Source organism: Bubalus kerabau, chromosome 3, assembly GCF_029407905.1.
Source record: "Bubalus kerabau isolate K-KA32 ecotype Philippines breed swamp buffalo chromosome 3, PCC_UOA_SB_1v2, whole genome shotgun sequence".
NCBI classification, from domain to species: domain Eukaryota; kingdom Metazoa; phylum Chordata; class Mammalia; order Artiodactyla; family Bovidae; genus Bubalus; species Bubalus kerabau.
The window spans coordinates 180460611-180477719 of NC_073626.1; the positions used below are offsets into that span (position 1 = coordinate 180460611).

Genomic DNA, 17109 nt, shown 5'->3' on the forward strand with positions numbered 1-17109 from the left:
AACTGTGAAATTTTACAAGTCAGTGTGGGATGAAATGTAGGCTGTACAGCAAAGTGGCCTAGAATGAGCTCTGGGGCCATATAGCACGCGTGCTTGCTTAGTCGCTTCCGTCGTGTACAACTCTTTGCAACCCCCTGGGCTGTAGCCCGCCGGGTTCCTCTGTTCATGGGATTCTCCAGGCAAATACTGGAGTGGATTGCCATGCCCTCCTTCAGGGGATCTTCCCAACCCAGGATCGATCCCGTGTCTTCTGAGGCTCCTGCATTGCAGGTAGATTCTTTACTGCTGAGCCACCAGGGAATCCCGGGGCCAAATAGACCTGGGCTCAAAACCTGGCTCAGTCAACCTCCTTGCTGGTGACCAGTGGGCAAGTATCCTCTCTTAGCTTCAGTTTCCTTGTTATAAGATGGAAATGATCATACCCACCTCATGAGATTGCTTTGAGTATTAGGGGTGATGTACATATTGTGCTCAGTATAAAGCAGGAACTCAATCATGCCTACTATCATCGCCAATAAATGAATGGCCAGATCAAGGATTAAATCCATATGTTAATCAAAGTACCAAATGTTTGGATGCTTAACATTTAGGGGAAACCAGCCTTTTCTCTGAGGGTGCCTGTCCCAGAAATAACCATGAAAAACATAAAATGTAAGTGGGTGAAATACAAGAAACAATTAGGGACTTTGATGCCTGTGCCAACAGTTGAGAACTGGCATCTCTGACTCAGAGGGGATGTGTAAAATCATCTAAATAAGTCCCCACCTGGCAACAGGAATCTTCTCGAGGATCCTGACAGGTCTTATTAGTTCTCTGCCTGAGCCCAGGCTATGGGGAACTCACCACCTTCTGAGACTGTCCAGAGGAAACTCCCCAAATTCCCTGAGATGTTTTCTGCCCTTTGCCCGCTGGGAAATACTACTTTCTAACGACATCTTCTAATTGAGGCCAGACCCCAATACTATAGGTGCCTTTATGACCACATGGTTGCCTGAGGGGAAGAGTGATAACAACCAGATAACTCTGTGGAGCATGGTAAGTAGATTTTGGGCTTCTTGGAAGCGGAGAGGTGGGGCAGTACCCTGTTAAGAGCAGTTTCAGAACCACACAGACCTCAGTTTGAGTTCTGCTCTTTCACTTAGCTGTATCCTTGGGCAAATCACTTAACCTCTGAGCCTCAACTTTCTCATGCTTGGAATGGAATTAATCATATCTCTGGGGACTTCCCCATTGGTCCAGTGGTTAGACCTCTGTGCTTCCACTGCAGGGGGCATGGGTTCGATACCTAGTTGGGGAACTAAGATCCTGCAAGCCATGTGGCACAGCCAGGAAAAAAAGAAAAAACAAAACTCCTTCACATGAGGATCAACTGAAATAAAGCCTAGGAAACACCTGGCATCCAGCGCCTCCACAGAGCAAGGATCTGTTTAATAGGCGCACAGGGATATTTCATGGAATGGGCATCCTGGCGGATGGGAGCTCAGGCACTGTTATTCGAGCCTTAATGGGAAGAGTGACTCTGGCACTTGGGAACATCTGAACTGACAATTCGACTCCTCAAGTCGGGTTATTTCTATAAGTGGGTTTTGCCCAGGGAGTCAGCACTCAGAGAGGAAAGTTCCTGGCTAAGATGCTGGTGATTGGGAAGTGTGCTTCTGAAATCCACTGAGTTCCTGAGGGCAGTGGCTGGGGTGGCGGCTCACCTTGTAAAAGTTAGAACAAGCTTAACTGTGTAAGCTACGCTTTTTACCTTACAAAACATGTGCAAACTCACTTGCTCATTTGATCTTTAGGTTAAGCTGTGAGATGAGCCCAGATTGTGATTCCCATTTAGCAAGTGAGGAACCTGAGGCTCAGAGAGGTGAAGTATATGAGTGTCGGGGTTTAGCTGCTGAGAAAGCAGTTGCGGACTCTCACTCTACCCATCTTGGTTCTTGAATCCCCCCTCTGGTGCCTGGGGCAAGACACTAACTGCTTGGTGCGTCGGGCATCGGCTTCTTTTCTTCCTCCTTAGATGCCTTTCCAGGCTCCTGCAACTCTGTGGGTGAAGTTTCTATGCTTCCCCTTGCACCTCCAAGCCCACTGTTCCTGCGTTCTCTCTCATTCACTCATTCAACAAACGCTAGCTGAGAACCAAAATATTGTGTGCCAGGCCTGGAGCTATGTGCTTGGGATACAGAAATGAACAAAACACAGCTCATACCTTGGAGTTCACAGACTGGGTAGGGAGAAAATACATCATCAGCCAGTTCCAAATCTGTATAACATAGAGTGTCTGGGGATCCCAAAGAAGAACTGCCAAACCCTGTCTGGGATGTCCTAGCTGGCTTCCTGGAGGTGTCATTTGAATTTTCCTAAAGGATGAGTAGAAGTTAGCCAGGCAGAATCCAGTGGAGGCAGGAGCCTGGCAAGTTCAGGTCATGTGAGCAATCTGGGGACAAGTTATGAGAGCTGATGCTGGGGCTCAGGAGGGACCAGGTCACACAGGACACTGACTGTCAGACTAGGACTGACTGTCTGGGCTCTCTCTGTGGACAGCAGGGAGCCACTCCAGGGCAGATGCTGGGTCAGAATTTGTGATTCTAAATGGAGGATGCTGGGGACACAAAAGACCGAAGGGAAGCAGTAGGCAGCGGCAAAGAACAACAACAACAACAAAAAACAAGATCGGGGACTTCCCCGGTAGTCCAGTGGTTGAGAATCTGCCTTCCAATGGGTGGGGTGGAGGTGCTGGTTCGGCCCCTGGTTAGGGAACTAAGATCCTACAGGCAGCAGGGCAGCTAAGCCCACGCGCCACAACTAGAGCGGAGCCTGTGAGCCGCAACAAAGATTCCACGTGCTGCGGCTAAGACCCAATGCAGTCAATAAATAAATAATAAATATTAAAAACAAAAACAAGCAACAAAAAAAGAGGCATACGGGGAGAAGGGAGAGAAGGGGGTGGATCCCCAAAGTATTTAGGGAACAATATTGATGGGACCAGAAGGCAGATTGGATGTAGGAAGTGGGGGAAGGGGTCAGGGAGGAGCCTCAGGATTCCAGCAAGGATGATGGCATCCGGGGTGGACGACCTCGGCTGGTGGGTGGGACAGTAAATGTTGATTTCATTGCCCAGAGAAATGGAACACACCCTGGTCAGGGGCTCAGGACTACGTGTGTGAGTGTGTGTTCACGAGAGCCCCTCGGCCTCTGGGGTTCCAGTGCCGCTTTCCCTGCTCCTGTGGGGAGACTGCTAGCTCAGAAACTGCAAGTCAAGGTCAGCTCAGAAGTTGAACTGCTAGTGTCAGAATCTGCTTCCATCATAATAAGACTTACTCATCTCTTGAGTCCTGGCTTTCCTATCTATAAAGTGAGGAGGTTGAGAAATAACAGAAGCAAAAGTGTCTGGTTCGTAAAGCTTTGGATTGAGCCAGACTGGCTGTTATCTCCTTTCCTTTGCTGGCTCTCCCTCCTCCAGGTCATCTCCTCTAAATGCTCGTATGTGCTCACTCTCCATCAATCCCCTTCTCTGCTCTCAGTCCCTACAATTGTTATTATTGTTCAGTTGCTAAATTGTGTCTGATTCTTTGTGACCCTATGTACTGCAGCATGCCAGGCTTTCCTGTCCTTCACTATCTCCTCGAGTTTGCTCAAATTCATGTTCATTGATCCAGTGATGCTAGCCAACCATCTCATCCTCTGTCATCCCCCACTCTTGCCCTCAGTCTTTCTCAGCATCAGGGTCTTTTCCAATGAGTCCCTCTTCCAATCAGGTGGTGAAAGTACTGGAGCTTCAGCTTCAGCATCAGTCCTTCCAATGAATGTTCAGAGTTGACTTCCTTTAAGATAGACTGGTTTGATCTCCTTGCAGTCTAAGGGACTCTCAAGAGTCTTCTCCAACACCACAGTTCAAAAGCATCAATTCTTTGGTGCTCAGCCTTCTTTATGGTCCAACTCTCACATCTGTACATGATTACTAGAAAAACCATAGCTTTGACTATATGGACCTTTGTCAGAAAGTGATGTCTCTAAATTTTTTAATATGCTGTCTAGGTTTGTCACAGCTTTCCTTCCAAGGAGCAAGTGTCTTTTAATTTCATGGCTGCATTCATTGTAGTGATTTTGGAGCCCAAGAAGAGAAAATCTGTCACCGTTTCCACTTCTCCCCCATCTATTTGCCATGAAGTGATGGGACTGGATGCCATGATCCTAGTTTTTTGAACACTGAGTTTTAAGCCAGCCTTTTCACTCTCTTCCTTCACCCTCATCAAGAGGGTCTTTAGTTCCTCTTCACTTTCTGCCATTAGAGTGGTATCATCTGCATATCTGACGTTGATATTTCTCCCAGAAATCTTGATTCCAGCTTGCGATTCATCCAGCCTGGCATTTCACATGGTATACTCTGCACATAAGTTAAATAAGCAAGGTGACAATAAATAGCCTTGACGTACTCCTTTCCCAATTTGGAACCAGTCCATTGTTCCATGTCTGGTTCTAACTGTTGCTTCTTGACCTGTATACAGGCTTCTCAGCAGACAGGTAAGATGATCTGGTATTCTCATTTCTAAGAATTTTCCACAGTTTGCTTTGATCCACACAGTCAAAAGCTTTAGAGTAGTCAGTGAAGCAGAAGTAGATGTTTTTCTGGTATTCCCTTACTTTCTCTATGATCCAATGAAAGTTGGCAATTTGATCTCTGATTCCTCTGCCTTTTCTAAACCCAGTTTGTACCTCTGGAAGTTCTTGGCTCACATACTGTTGAAGCCTAGCTTGAAGGATTTTGGGCATAACCTTACTAGTATGTGAAATGAATGCAATTGTATGGTAGTTTAAATATTCTTTGGCATTGTCCCTCTTTGGGATTGGAATGAAAACTGACCTTTTCCAGTCCTTTGGCCACCACTGAGTTTTCCAAGTTTGTTGACATATTGAGTGCAACACTTTAGCACCATCATCTTTTAGGATTTTGAATAGCTCTGCTGGAATTCCATCACCTCCACCAACTTTGTTTGTAGTAATGCTTTCTAAGGCTCACTTGACTTCACACTCCAGGATGTCTGGCTCTAAGTGAGTGACCACACCATCGTGGTTTTCTGGGTCATTAAGACCTTTTCTGTGTAGTTCTCCTGTGTATTCTTGCCACCTCTTCTTAATCTCTTCTGCTTCTGTTAGGTCCTTACCATTTCTGTCTTTATGGTGCCCATCCTTGCACAAAATACTCCCTTGCTCTCTCTAATTTTCCCATTCTGTTGTTTTCCTTGATTTATTTGCATTATTCATTTAAAAAGGCCTTCTTTTCTCTCCTTGCTATTCTCTGGAATTCTGCAATTCAATTTCTCCCTTGCCTTTCATTTCTCTTCTTTCCTCAGCTATTTGTAAAACCTCTTCAGACAACTTCTTTGCCTCCTTGCATTTCTTTTTTTGGGGACGATTTTGGTCACTGCCTCCTGTACAATGTTATGAACTTCCATCTATAGTTCTTCAGGCAATCTGTCTACTAGATCTAATCCCTTGGATCTATTCATTACCTCCACTGCGTAAATCATAAGGGATTTGATTTAGGTCACACTTGAATGGTCTAATGATTTTCTCTACTTTCTTCAATTTAAGCCTGAATTTTGCAATAAGGAGCTGATGATCTGAGCCACAGTCAGCTCCAAGCCTTGTTTTTGCTGACTGTATAGAGTTTCTCTATCCTTGGCTGCAAAAAATACACTCAGTCTGATTTCGGTATTGACCATTAGGTGATGTCCATGTGTAGAGTTGTCTCTTGTGTTGTTGGAAAAGGGTGTTTGGTATGAGCAGTCCCTATAATAGCATTTCTCAAACTTTAATGTGCACACAAATCACATGTAGATCTCATTAGAATGTAGATTCTGATTGAGCAGTTCTGGGGATAGCCCTAAGTTTCTGCATTTCTAACAAGTTCCCAGGTGATGCTGATACTGCCGGTCCAGGGACCATGTTCTGAAAGTCCAACCTCCTGGCTCTACAAACTTTCTCTAAACTAATGGCTCCCAAATTTAGACTTCCAATCCAGACCTCTCTCCCGAACTGCCACTTCTAATTACAACTCTTAGCTGACACCTCTGTTTGGATATTTATAAGGCATCTCCTAAATTTCTCAAGGGCTTCCCTGGTGGCTCAGTGGTAAAGAATCTGCCTGCCACTGCAGGAGACACGGGTTCGATCCCTGATCTGGGAAGATCTCCTGGAGAAGGAAATGGCAACCCACTCCAGTATTCTTGCCTGGGAAATCCCATGGACAGAGGAGCCTGGCGGGCTACTAACCTTGGGGTCACAACAGAGTCGGATGCGACGTAGTGACTAAAGAACAACAGGGTTCTCACACTTACTCCTGCCAACGTCTCCCTCAGGACTCAAGGACACAAGTCAAAACCTAGAAACTATCCATGAATAGCCTTTTTCTCAGTCTATATCCAAACTGATAGCAAGTGCTGTCTACTTTACCTCCACAGCTTATCTGGACCCTTTACTCCCTCTGCTCTCCACTCCCACCACCCTAGTCCAGGCGACCTCCTCGCTTGTGTGAGCTGCTACAGAAGCCACCGGTCACTTTGCTTCCTGCCTGCCCTCTCCCCCTTCTCCCCCTATCCATTCTCTACACATTAGTTAGAGTGATTTTTCTAAAATATAAATCAAATCACGTCACTTTCCTGCTCCATGAAATTCCTTTAGGAGCTTGCATCTCATCTAGAGTTGAATCCTAACTCCTTACCCTAGCCTATAAAACCCAGCATGTCTGGCCTCTGCCTTCCTTCTGAACCTCATCTCAGGTAAACCCCTGGCCCTGACACCACAGTCTTGCTGGCTTTTCTCCAGTCCCTGAGCGCAGCCTATTTCCTCCTTGGCGCCTTTGCTCTGACCCTGCCCTCTGTCTCCTGGTCATGGCTGGGCCCTTCTCATCATTCAGATCTCAGCTTCTGGGTCACCTCCCCTGAGAGACCTTCCCTGATCACCTTGTCTCTCACCCCAGTTTCACTCCGCATGTTTCACCAGTAGCTGACCTTTGTTTAATTGTCTGTTTCTCCACTAAGAAGTAAGTCCAGGAAAACAATGACCTTGTTTTCTACTTGGTTCACCGGCATCTGGAACAGGGCCAGAATAGGTACCCAGAGAAAATTTATCGTGTGAGGAAATGTCAATTCCCTCCACCCCAAGCCTCAGTTTCCCCGTCTACTAAACAGGGATAATAACATGAGAGCATCTTCCTCACAGAGTTAAGATTAAATGAGAAGGACTTGCCTAGAGGTCCAGTGGTTAAGAATCCACCTGCCAATGCAGGGGACACAGGTTTGATCCCTGGTCTGGGAAGATTCTACACACCTCAGAGCAACTAAGCCTGTGCCCCACAACTACTCAGCCTGTGCTCTGGAGGTCAAAGGTCACCAAACTGGGCCACATACAACAATTACTGAAGCCTGAATGGCTAGAGCCCGTGCTCTGCAACAAGAGAAGCCCCTGCAGTGAGAAGCTTGTGCACCGCAAATTCAGAGTAGCCCCCATCCCGTATTGCTGCAACTAGAGAAAGCCCGAGTGCAGCAGTGAAGACCCAGCACAGCCAAAAATAAAATAAATTAAAAAAAAGATCAAATGAGAAATACAGGTAAGGCTCAGGCACAGTGCCTGGCACTTGCTCACAAGTGGCTAATAATCCCATTACAAAGCTCAGCAGTGGCCACAGGGTTGGGAAAGGTCAGTTTTCATCCCAATCCCAAAGAAAGGCAATGACAAAGAATGTTCAAACTACCGCACAATTGCACTCATCTCACATGCTAGTGAAGTAATGCTCAAAATTCTCCAAGCCAGGCTTCAGCAATATGTGAACCGTGAACTTCCTGATGTTCAAGCTGGTTTTAGAAAAGGCAGAGGAACCAGAGATCAAATTGCCAACATCCGCTGGATCATCGAAAAAGCAAGAGAGTTCCAGAAAAACATCTATTTCTGCTTTATTGACTATGCCAAATCCTTTGACTATGTGGATCACAATAAACTGTGGAAAATTCTGAAAGAGATGGGAATACCAGACCACCTGACTTGCCTCTTGAGAAATCTGTATGCAGGTCAGGAAGCAACAGTTAGAACTGGACATGGAACAACAGACTGGTTCCAAATAGGAAAAGGAGTACATCAAGGCTGTATATTGTCACCCTGCTTATTTAACTTAAATGCAGAGTACATCATGAGAAACGCTGGGCTGGAAGAAGCACAAGCTAGAATCAAGATTGCCGGGAGAAATATCAATAACCTCAGATATGCAGATGACACCACCCTTATGGCAGAAAGTGAAGAGGAACTAAAGAGCCTCTTGATGAAAGTGAAAGAGGAGAGTGAAAAAGTTGGCTTAAAGCTCAACATTCAGAAAACGAAGATCATGGCATCTGGGCCCATCCCTTCATGGCAAATAGATGGGCAAACAGTGGAAACAGTGTCAGACTTTATTTTTTGGGGCTCCAAAATCACTGCAGATGGTGACTGCAGCCATGAAATTAATTAAAAGACACTTACTCCTTGGAAGGAAAGTTATGACCAACCTAGATAGCATATTCAAAAGCAGAGACATTACTTTGCCAACAAAGGTCCATCTAGTCAAGGCTATGGTTTTTCCAGTGGTCATGTATGGATGTGAGAGTTGGACTGGAAAGAAAGCTGAGCGCCGAAGAATTGATGCTTTTGAACTGTGGTGTTGGAGAAGACTCTTGAGAGTCCCTTGGACTGCAAGGAGATCCAACCAGTCCATCCTAAAGGAGATCAGTCCTGGGTGTTCATTGGAAGGACTGATGCTGAAGCTGAAACTCCAATACTTTGGCCACCTGATGTGAAGAGTTGACTCATTGGAAAAGACTCTGATGCTGGGAGGGATTGGGGGCAGGAGGAGAAGGGGACGACAGAGGATGAGATGGCTGGATAGCATCACCGACTCGATGGACATGAGTTTGGATGGACTCTGGGAGTTGGTGATGGACAGGGAGGCCTGGTGTGCTGCGATTCGTGGGGTCACAAAGAGTCGGACATGACTGAGCGACTGAACTGAACTGACTGATTGTCAATGCCATAATGGAATCCCTGGCAGAAATGGGGAGAGCCAGTGGGACTCCCACTGCTCCCCAACTGAGCTCCAAGCAGTGGGCTAACTGGCCCAGGCCCAGTACTGGTCATGGCCGAAGTCCTCAACACCCAGCAGCAGAGGGCGGGCAAATCCAGGGATGACAAGCAGAGGCGAGCATGCTTCAATTCAACTGTAAGTTTATTAGAAAGGCCATGGACAGATGAACCCTGAGTTACCAGCTGAGGAAGAAATGAAAAAAGCTCCTGCCCCTCTTGGGCCGCCCCACAGGCCTCTCGTGAACTCTGTCCTGTGGCGGACTCCAACAGAAGTCAGCCAGAAAGTGCTTTCTCGATGCTCCTTCAGGGACTGCTCGACCTGACTGCAGGGGACCCAGGGGTGGATGCTGGTGCCTGGAGCTGGGAGCCACAGGGCCTTTGTCCTCTCCTCTAGCAGAAAGTGGTTCCAGACCTCCCCACTGCAGCACAACAGAACAGAAAAGGAGCCAACCGGGATAGAGCAAGTTCTGCTAAACAGCCAAAGGCTCTGGGAGGGGACGCCGGACTGCCTCAGAGGGGTGCAGATGGCTATAGACAGCCAATCGTGGGGGTCCCCCTGGGGGAATCCTAAAGCTGCTCTAAGGGGTCTCAGCCACAGAGCACCCTTGTGTGACTCAGCGCCCTCCTGGGGCTCCGCTGGCTACTTCTGCTCCCAGAAAGGCAAATGGATCTTGTAGAAATCCATGGTGGTTGATGCCATTTTGTCCTTAAAAATAGATAAAGAGTTTTTACAGTGAATCGATTTCAACCAGCAGAGCCTGAGCCGAGAAGAGTCCGTCCTGGGGAAGGAGAAGGCACTTCTCACACCCTCCCTGGGGTGATCTGGGCTGGCTGCTTCTTGGGCCCCTCAGGGCTCCGCTCCCTCTGGCCCTGGGATTCAGGCCTGCTTCTTCTGGGAAGCACGCTGCCTCCATCCAGCTAGCACCGCCCTGCAGCCTGGATGCTCGGGCCCCTCACAGGGTGGTGGACGGCAGCTTCCTCACCCGCCGCTGGGCCAGGATAGATGACTCGATGGGCTTCAGCTGAGGGGTGGGCTTGGAGCTGTTGAGTGCTGAGTAGGTAGCTGCCATGGCTCCCTGGGAGACAAGGGGGACTCAGCTCACGAGGGTGGGAGGTACATGCACTCCAAGGCCAAGCCAGCCCCTCCCAGGGTTCTACAGCCCACCCGGTCCCCTGTTAATCCTGCCTTGGTCGTTCTTCATGGTCATCAGTCCTGCCTCTTCCCTCAGACTTCAGAGGGCAGGAGCTGTGCCCACCCCCAAAGGACTGGGGGTCAGGAGTGCACTGTCGACACCCCGGCCTGTCAGACGGGGGCTCCCTGGGGAGAGACGCATGTGGCATCTCCTGGCTCTACCACCCTGAGTCCTTGCCCACAGAACCCTGGCTTGGGCCTCTGCAGCCCGGCAGCCTAGGGTGGTGGTACCTTCACAAGCTGCAGGTCCTGATGTGACAGCTGGCTCTGCGGAAGCTTGTCTTTCTGGGTGATCCACGGGTGCTGCAGGACCTGCTTGGCTGTGAGGCGCTGGTGGGGGTCCACGTGCAGCATCTTGGACACCAGGTCCTGGGGAAGAGCAGGCAAGAGGTTGGTGGGAGAGGCTAGCAGGGGAGCAGAGTGCTGGCCCTGGCTGATGGGGAATGGCTAAGGCAGCCGTTTTCTGCAATCTCCCGCCTGGACCCTTGCATTAGCCTCTGCAATCCATTCTCCACGCTGCTCCAGGGCCTCCTCGAGTGGCACATGCCCTTTTTGGGGATTTCTTCCTGGAAGGCCCTTTCTTTTCTCTTTCACCATCTAGAAGCCACGTAGGAAGGTGGGAAGAACCGAAGGCTGGGCTGGGAAGGATCAAAACCTGACTCTGCTGCTCATCGACTGTATATCCAGGGCAAGTTACTTTGACTCTCTGAGCCTCAGCTTCCCCTCCAAGAAACAGGATGACAAAAGTACCCAACTCATAAGGTCAATCAGAGAAGGCAATGGCACCCCACTCCAGTACTTTTGCCTGGAAAATCCCATGGGCGGAGGAGCCTGGTAGGCTGCAGTCTATGGGGTCGTGAAGAGTCGGACACGACTGAGCGACTTCACTTTCACTTTTCACTTTCATACATTAGAGAAGGAAATGGCAACCCACTCCAGTGTTCTTGCCTGGAGAATCCCAGTGATGGGGGAGACTGGTGGGCTGCCGTCTATGGGGTCGCACAGAGTCGGACATGACTAAAGCGACTTAGCAGCAGCCGCAGCATAAGGTTAATGCGAGGGGGTGCTGTTCACTAAGGACTCAACCCAGCGTCTGACACAGAGGTTCCCACCACTGGGACCTGTTGTTTAGTACTGAAAGCGCAGATGTTCCATCCTCTGAGAAGGCTTGTCTGCCTGGTGGCCCATAGCTCTGCCTGGGTCTCCACTGCCTATACCTCTGACCAGGAGGGCCTGCCTCTCTGTCCCCTTGTGTGCAAGCCTGTCTGTCCCCTCACACTAAGTCCCCACGAGGCAGGGGCCATGACGATGCAGCCCTCTGTCCCCCTTCAGCGCCCAGAACACAGGAAGGGCCAGTGAACAATCACCAAGTTGTTCAAACAGTACACAAGATAGAGGGCGGGGGAGGGGGCAGCAGTCTGCCTGGGAATCTTCCACTTGGAGAAATACAGCAACAGAGGTTTGTGGGATGTTCCACTTGGAGAAATGAGGCTGCCAGTCACCTGTCCATGAAATGCCGAAAAGCCCTGGGATGGGACCCTGCCTCCCCAGCCCTGAGTGAGCAGGGTCCAGGCCTTACAGACTCACCTTGGCTGTGTCTGAAACTGTGTTCCAGTTTCCCCCACTGAGAGTGAACTTGCCACTGCCGATCCGCGTCAGGATTTCCTCTGGTGTGTCACTGGGTCCATTGGCAAATGGAGTATATCTGGAGGAAAGTCCACCCGGTGTGGGTATAGCCTCTGGCCTCCATCCAGGCGGCTGGGGTGGCAAGGGGGGACTGTGTCTCCCCCTTCGGAGTGGGTGCCCCCGAAGGCGGCACTTTCTCCCCAAGGTGGAGCTCCCAAAGGCAGCACCACGCCCCTGTCTCCAGCCCTTCCTGAAGCAGGGATGAGTCTCTCCCATCAGACAAGCACCACCCCAGCCTGTACACTAGGGCTGGAGGAAGGGGCAGGGGGCAGACGGGGTGCAGGCCAGAGGGGCACTCACCCCGCCAGCATGGTGTACAGCAGAATGCCCAGGCTCCAAATGTCGCAGCCTTCATCATAGCCCTGGCGCTTCAGGACCTGGCAGGAAGGTGGGCAGGGGAGGGTGGTCGGGCTGAGGGGCATACGCCTGCCTGCTACTCCCCAAAACGCAGGACAAGGGTCCCAGGCGTGGGCTGATCCTGCCTTGGTACCTGGACCAAGGCCACACAGACCTGAGTCCTGGACAGCGTGGGGCCTCTGGAAGGGACACAAGGCCCCTGTGCCAGCCCCCCCTCACTCTCGTAGCCGAGGAGGCTGGGCCACTCACCTCGGGTGCCACAAAGTTGGCGGTGTAGCAAGGTGTCATGAGGAGCCCATTCTCAGCCCGCAGCTGCTTGGCAAAGCCGAAGTCACAGATGCGCAGGCACTCGGGGTTCCCAGACTCATCCACATACAGGATGTTGCTGGGCTTGAGGTCCCTGTGCACGACCTGGGGGCAGAGGGTCCGGGTCAGTTCTCCATGTGGGCAGGCTGCCGGGGGCCCAGGTCCACTGCCAGGGCTGGGAGAGTCAGAAGATGGGCCCAGAGAGGGGGCAGAAGGATCCAGAATCTGAAAGGGGGGGAAGGGGCTGCCAAGGGGCCTTGCTGCTGGCATTATCAACCTGAACCCTCTAGGTCAATGTCTGTGTGCGTGGACGCGCTCGGTTGTGTCCGACTTTGCAACCCCATGGACTGTAGCCCGTCAGGTTCCTCTGTCCATGGAATTTTCCAGGCAAGAATCCTGGTGTGGGTTGCCAAGGGGGTCTTTTTGACTCAGAGATCAAACCCAAGTCTCTTGTGCCTCCTGCGTTGGCAGGCGGGTTCTTTACCACTGAGCCACTTGGCAGCTCTAACTTCACCGTCCACAGTGAACTCCTCAAATCTGCGTGCCACATGTGTGTATATGCACGCGTGCTAAGTCGCTCCAGTCGTGTCTGACTCTTTGAGAACCCATGGACTGTAGCCCACCAGACTCCTCTGTCCACTGGATTCTCTAGGCATGAATACTGGAATGGGTGCCATGCCATCCTCCAAGGGATCTTCCCGACTCAGGGATCAAACAGACCCATGTCTCCTTACGTCTCCTGCATTGGCAGGCGGGGCCTTTACTACTTGCACCACCTGGGAAGCAGGGGACCACACATGTGACCTAATGGCAACTCCGCTCTTCCCACTGCATGGGTCAAAATCGTAAAGAGTCATGCTTAATTCCTCTTTTTTTCTCATATTCCTCAATCAATCCATCACCAAACACAGCTGGTTCTACCATTAAAATATATCCAGGGACTTCCCTGGATAGTGGTCCAGTGGTTAAGACTTTGTGCTCCCAATGCAGCAGGCCAGGTTTGATCCCTGGTCAGGGAACAAGATCCCACACGCCATAGCTAAAGATCCAGAGTGCCGCAACTAAGACCTGGTACGGTCAAATAAATAAATGTTTTTTAAAAAATGTCCAGAGCCCAGGCACTTCTCAGCCTGGCAACATGCGGATCCCAGCCATTATCATTCCTCCCCTGGATTACGGCAACAACCTCCTAACCGGTCTCCCTGCTTCTGTCTCATTTCCTATGGCCTGTTCTAAACAGAGCAGCCAGAGTGATCCTGTTAAATGTAAGTCAGATCATGTCACCTCCAAGGGTTCCCCTCTTAGGAAGAAAAGTCTTTACAATGGCCTGGTGGCCTCACCTCCTCTCTCCCCTACTGCTCACCATATTGCTGGCACTCTGGTCCTCTAGCACTCCTTTCCTTGTTCAGCTGGCTTTGGCCACGCCAGCCTCTTTGCTTTTCCTTCAGCGTGCTAAGCACACTCCTGCCCCAGGGCCTTTGCATGTGCTATTCCCTTTTTCTGGAATACTCTCCTCTTAGGCATCTGCCTGGCTCATTCTCTTATTTCTTTCAGGTTTTGGCTGAAATGCCACCTTACCAATAAGGGCTTCCCTGGACTACTCCATATAAAATATAAAATGCCACCTGGTCCATTCCATACAAAATAGCAACCACAGAGCAGTATTCCTTAGTCTCCTCACCCTGCTTTAGCTTTACCCACAGCATTTACCACTGCTGGATATTTACTTCATCGTCTTCAGAACCCACCCACTGGAATGTAAGCTCCGTGAGTGTTTTGCTCACTGCTGCATCCCAGCATTAAGAACAGTTCCCAGCACACAGTAGGTACTCACTAAATTCCTGCTGGAGAAATGGACAAATGACACTGCTGAGGCCTTAAGCACATGACTCTCCCTTGGCCCCATGTGCTCGTGTGTAACCGGAGGAGGCTGACGCATTCCACTTGCTTTCCATCCACACCCTCTCCCTCTGCATGGTTCCATTCAGAGTCACCAACTCTCACCTAATTATTGACAACTCTCAGATCTCCGACATTAACCCAGAACTTTCCTGAGTCCAGGATCACACAGCTGCTGACCAGATGGCAACCACCGAATGTCCCCTAGCCCCTCAAGCCCAATAATCCCAGACTAAACTCATTTTCACCTTCCTTATCCCATGAGCTCAAGGTACCTCCCTGAGAGCTGTGAAAAACCTTCATTGGCTCCCTACTACTTCGGGATAAAGCCTGAAGTCCCCATCCTGGTGTGGAGAGCCAAGCTGTCCTTTCTAGCCTCACTGTCCACCACATCCCTCCAGCGCCTGGAGCCCAGGTCAGAGAGGGGTCCTTCAACCACAAACAGCCATATCTCTCTGTGGAATGCCTGCTCACCCCCAGGACCCAGCACAGGGACTCGCACACAGCAAGCGCTACGTGAACTCTGTGCCATGAATGAATGAATCACACCTCCGAAACACAAGAGACCTTGCACGTGAGATCGGCTGAATCTCACCGGTTAGTTGGCTTTATGAGAGAATTCCTGCATGGTCCCTGTGGAGCCAGGCCAACAGGCTCCAGAGGCAGCTGCTGCTCACTCCAGCTGACAATCACTACGCACCACCTCGGGCCCAGGTTTCAAAAGCAGCCAAATTACCAAACCAAGAAGATACCCACATTGCGCAGGCCAAACGCAGCCACTGAGTCACAGTCTGTGGCTCCTGTGAAGTTGTGATTTCAGTCAGGAGGCAGACGGGCTGCAGTGTGAATCCTGACTCCACCGGCAGCAGCTGTGTGACCGTGATGTGTCACTCAACCTCGCCAGCCTTTGGTTTTCTCACCTGTAAAACGGGGCTGATGGTGCCCGGCCCCCAGCGTTACAGGAAGGCGCATACGAGTTACGTACCAGGAGTACGCAGCACAGGGCCTGGAAAATGACAGCTGCTGCCCCAGTAACCCCAGCACTTCCTGGTGAACCCACCATCATGCTGGCTATCAAGATACAGTGAGTGCTTGCTAAGAAGCCCTTAAAAATTAGAGGACAAGAAGGGCAGGAAAATGGGGCCACAGATGTTGTCCAAAGCAGCAGCCAATCGTATGCAAGGAAGAAGCACAGACTCTAAAGCCAGTTTAGCTATGAGACTTTTACTTAAGCTCCCAGAGCCTCAGTTTCCTCACCTATAAAATGGATGACCTAATACTCACACCTTCTTCATAGCTTTGTTGAAACAGCTGAGTGAGTGGATGTGTAAAGTACTTAGAAGCTGTCCGGCCTGTGGAAAGTGCTCTGAGATGCCAGTGGCAGCAAAGTGCTCTGTCATCGCCAGCATCATCGGAGGATGCGTTAGGGCACCTGTGAGCAGCCACACACACAGATAAAGGCTGAAGTTCTTCTACATAAGTCATCCGGTTAAAAGAGAAGTCAAAGTGTGAAGCACAACTGAGTTCTCAGGCAGGCTGTTCTCGGCACCCTGGGGCCCTGAGGGAAGCTAGAGACTTGAAAGGGCTCCACATATTAAACAAAGAACTCTTGCAAAATAAGATGAAAAAAAGCAGACAACCCAATTTCATTTAATGGACGAAAGACTTCAACCGGCTTTCCATAAAAGAGGCTGTCCAAATGGCAATAAACCGCTGAAGAGGTGCTCAACTTCATCAGTCATCCGGAAAACATAAGTTAAAAGCACTATGGGATACCACTCCTCATCTCTTAGAGTGGCTATAATTAAAAAGATGGAAAATGCCAAGTGTCGGCAAGTAACAGAACTCTCACACACTTCTGGAGAGTATAAATATGTAAAACAACTTCAGAAGCCTGCAACATCTACTGAAGATGAACATATCCTGCACTATGACCCAGCAATCGCTCTGTCATGTTTACACCCAGGTTATAGTGGACGAGTGTTCACAAGAGACAAGTGCAAGAACGTCACGGCAGTGTTACTTGTCACAGTCAAAAAACTGGTAACAGAGACTTCCCTGGTGGTCCGCTGGCTAAGACTCCAAGCTCCCAATGCAGGGGGCTCTGAACGCAGTTCAGTCTCTTGTCAGGGAACTAGATCACACGAGCCAAAACTAAAGAGCGCGCCTCCTGCAACCAAGACCCAGAGCAGCCAAAAGAGAAGAATCCTGAATATCATCAAAACCTTACTTTATCAGCTGTGTGAAGCGATATGCCGAAGGGACCAGCATCACTATCAACTCCTTTGTTCTTGAATACCTTCTTTAAAAAATGAAATAAGTAAACTACTAACAATCCATGTCCATTAACAGTAGAAAGGATAATTAAACTGTATTCGCACAGTAGACACCACAGAGCAATGAGACTGAGGGAACTGAAGCCACACAGCATCACCGGTGACTCTCAGAGAGAGTGCTGAGTGGCTGAAGTCAGATATGAAAGAGCACATGGATGTCAAATTAGAAGTCAGCTTAGAATGGTTATCCTTAGGAGGGAAAGTGGAAGAGGCTCGAGGGGGTTGGGG

General features: G+C 49.8%; 1 protein-coding gene across 2 annotated transcripts in view; it reads right to left on the minus strand.

The window, feature by feature from the left end:
• Nucleotides 1–9229: 9229 nt before the first annotated feature.
• The window catches only part of RPS6KA1 (ribosomal protein S6 kinase A1), a 37943-nt gene continuing 30063 nt past the window's right edge, over nt 9230–17109 (minus strand). For both annotated transcript variants that reach the window (XM_055574037.1, XM_055574036.1), the window contains 5 exons: nt 12590–12751; nt 12284–12360; nt 11885–12002; nt 10529–10666; nt 9230–10181 (listed from right to left, as the gene is read on the minus strand). In XM_055574037.1, the coding sequence (XP_055430012.1) occupies nt 10059–10181; nt 10529–10666; nt 11885–12002; nt 12284–12360; nt 12590–12751 (618 nt within the window). In that variant the 3' untranslated portion in view covers nt 9230–10058. The remainder of the gene's footprint in view (nt 10182–10528; nt 10667–11884; nt 12003–12283; nt 12361–12589; nt 12752–17109) is intronic.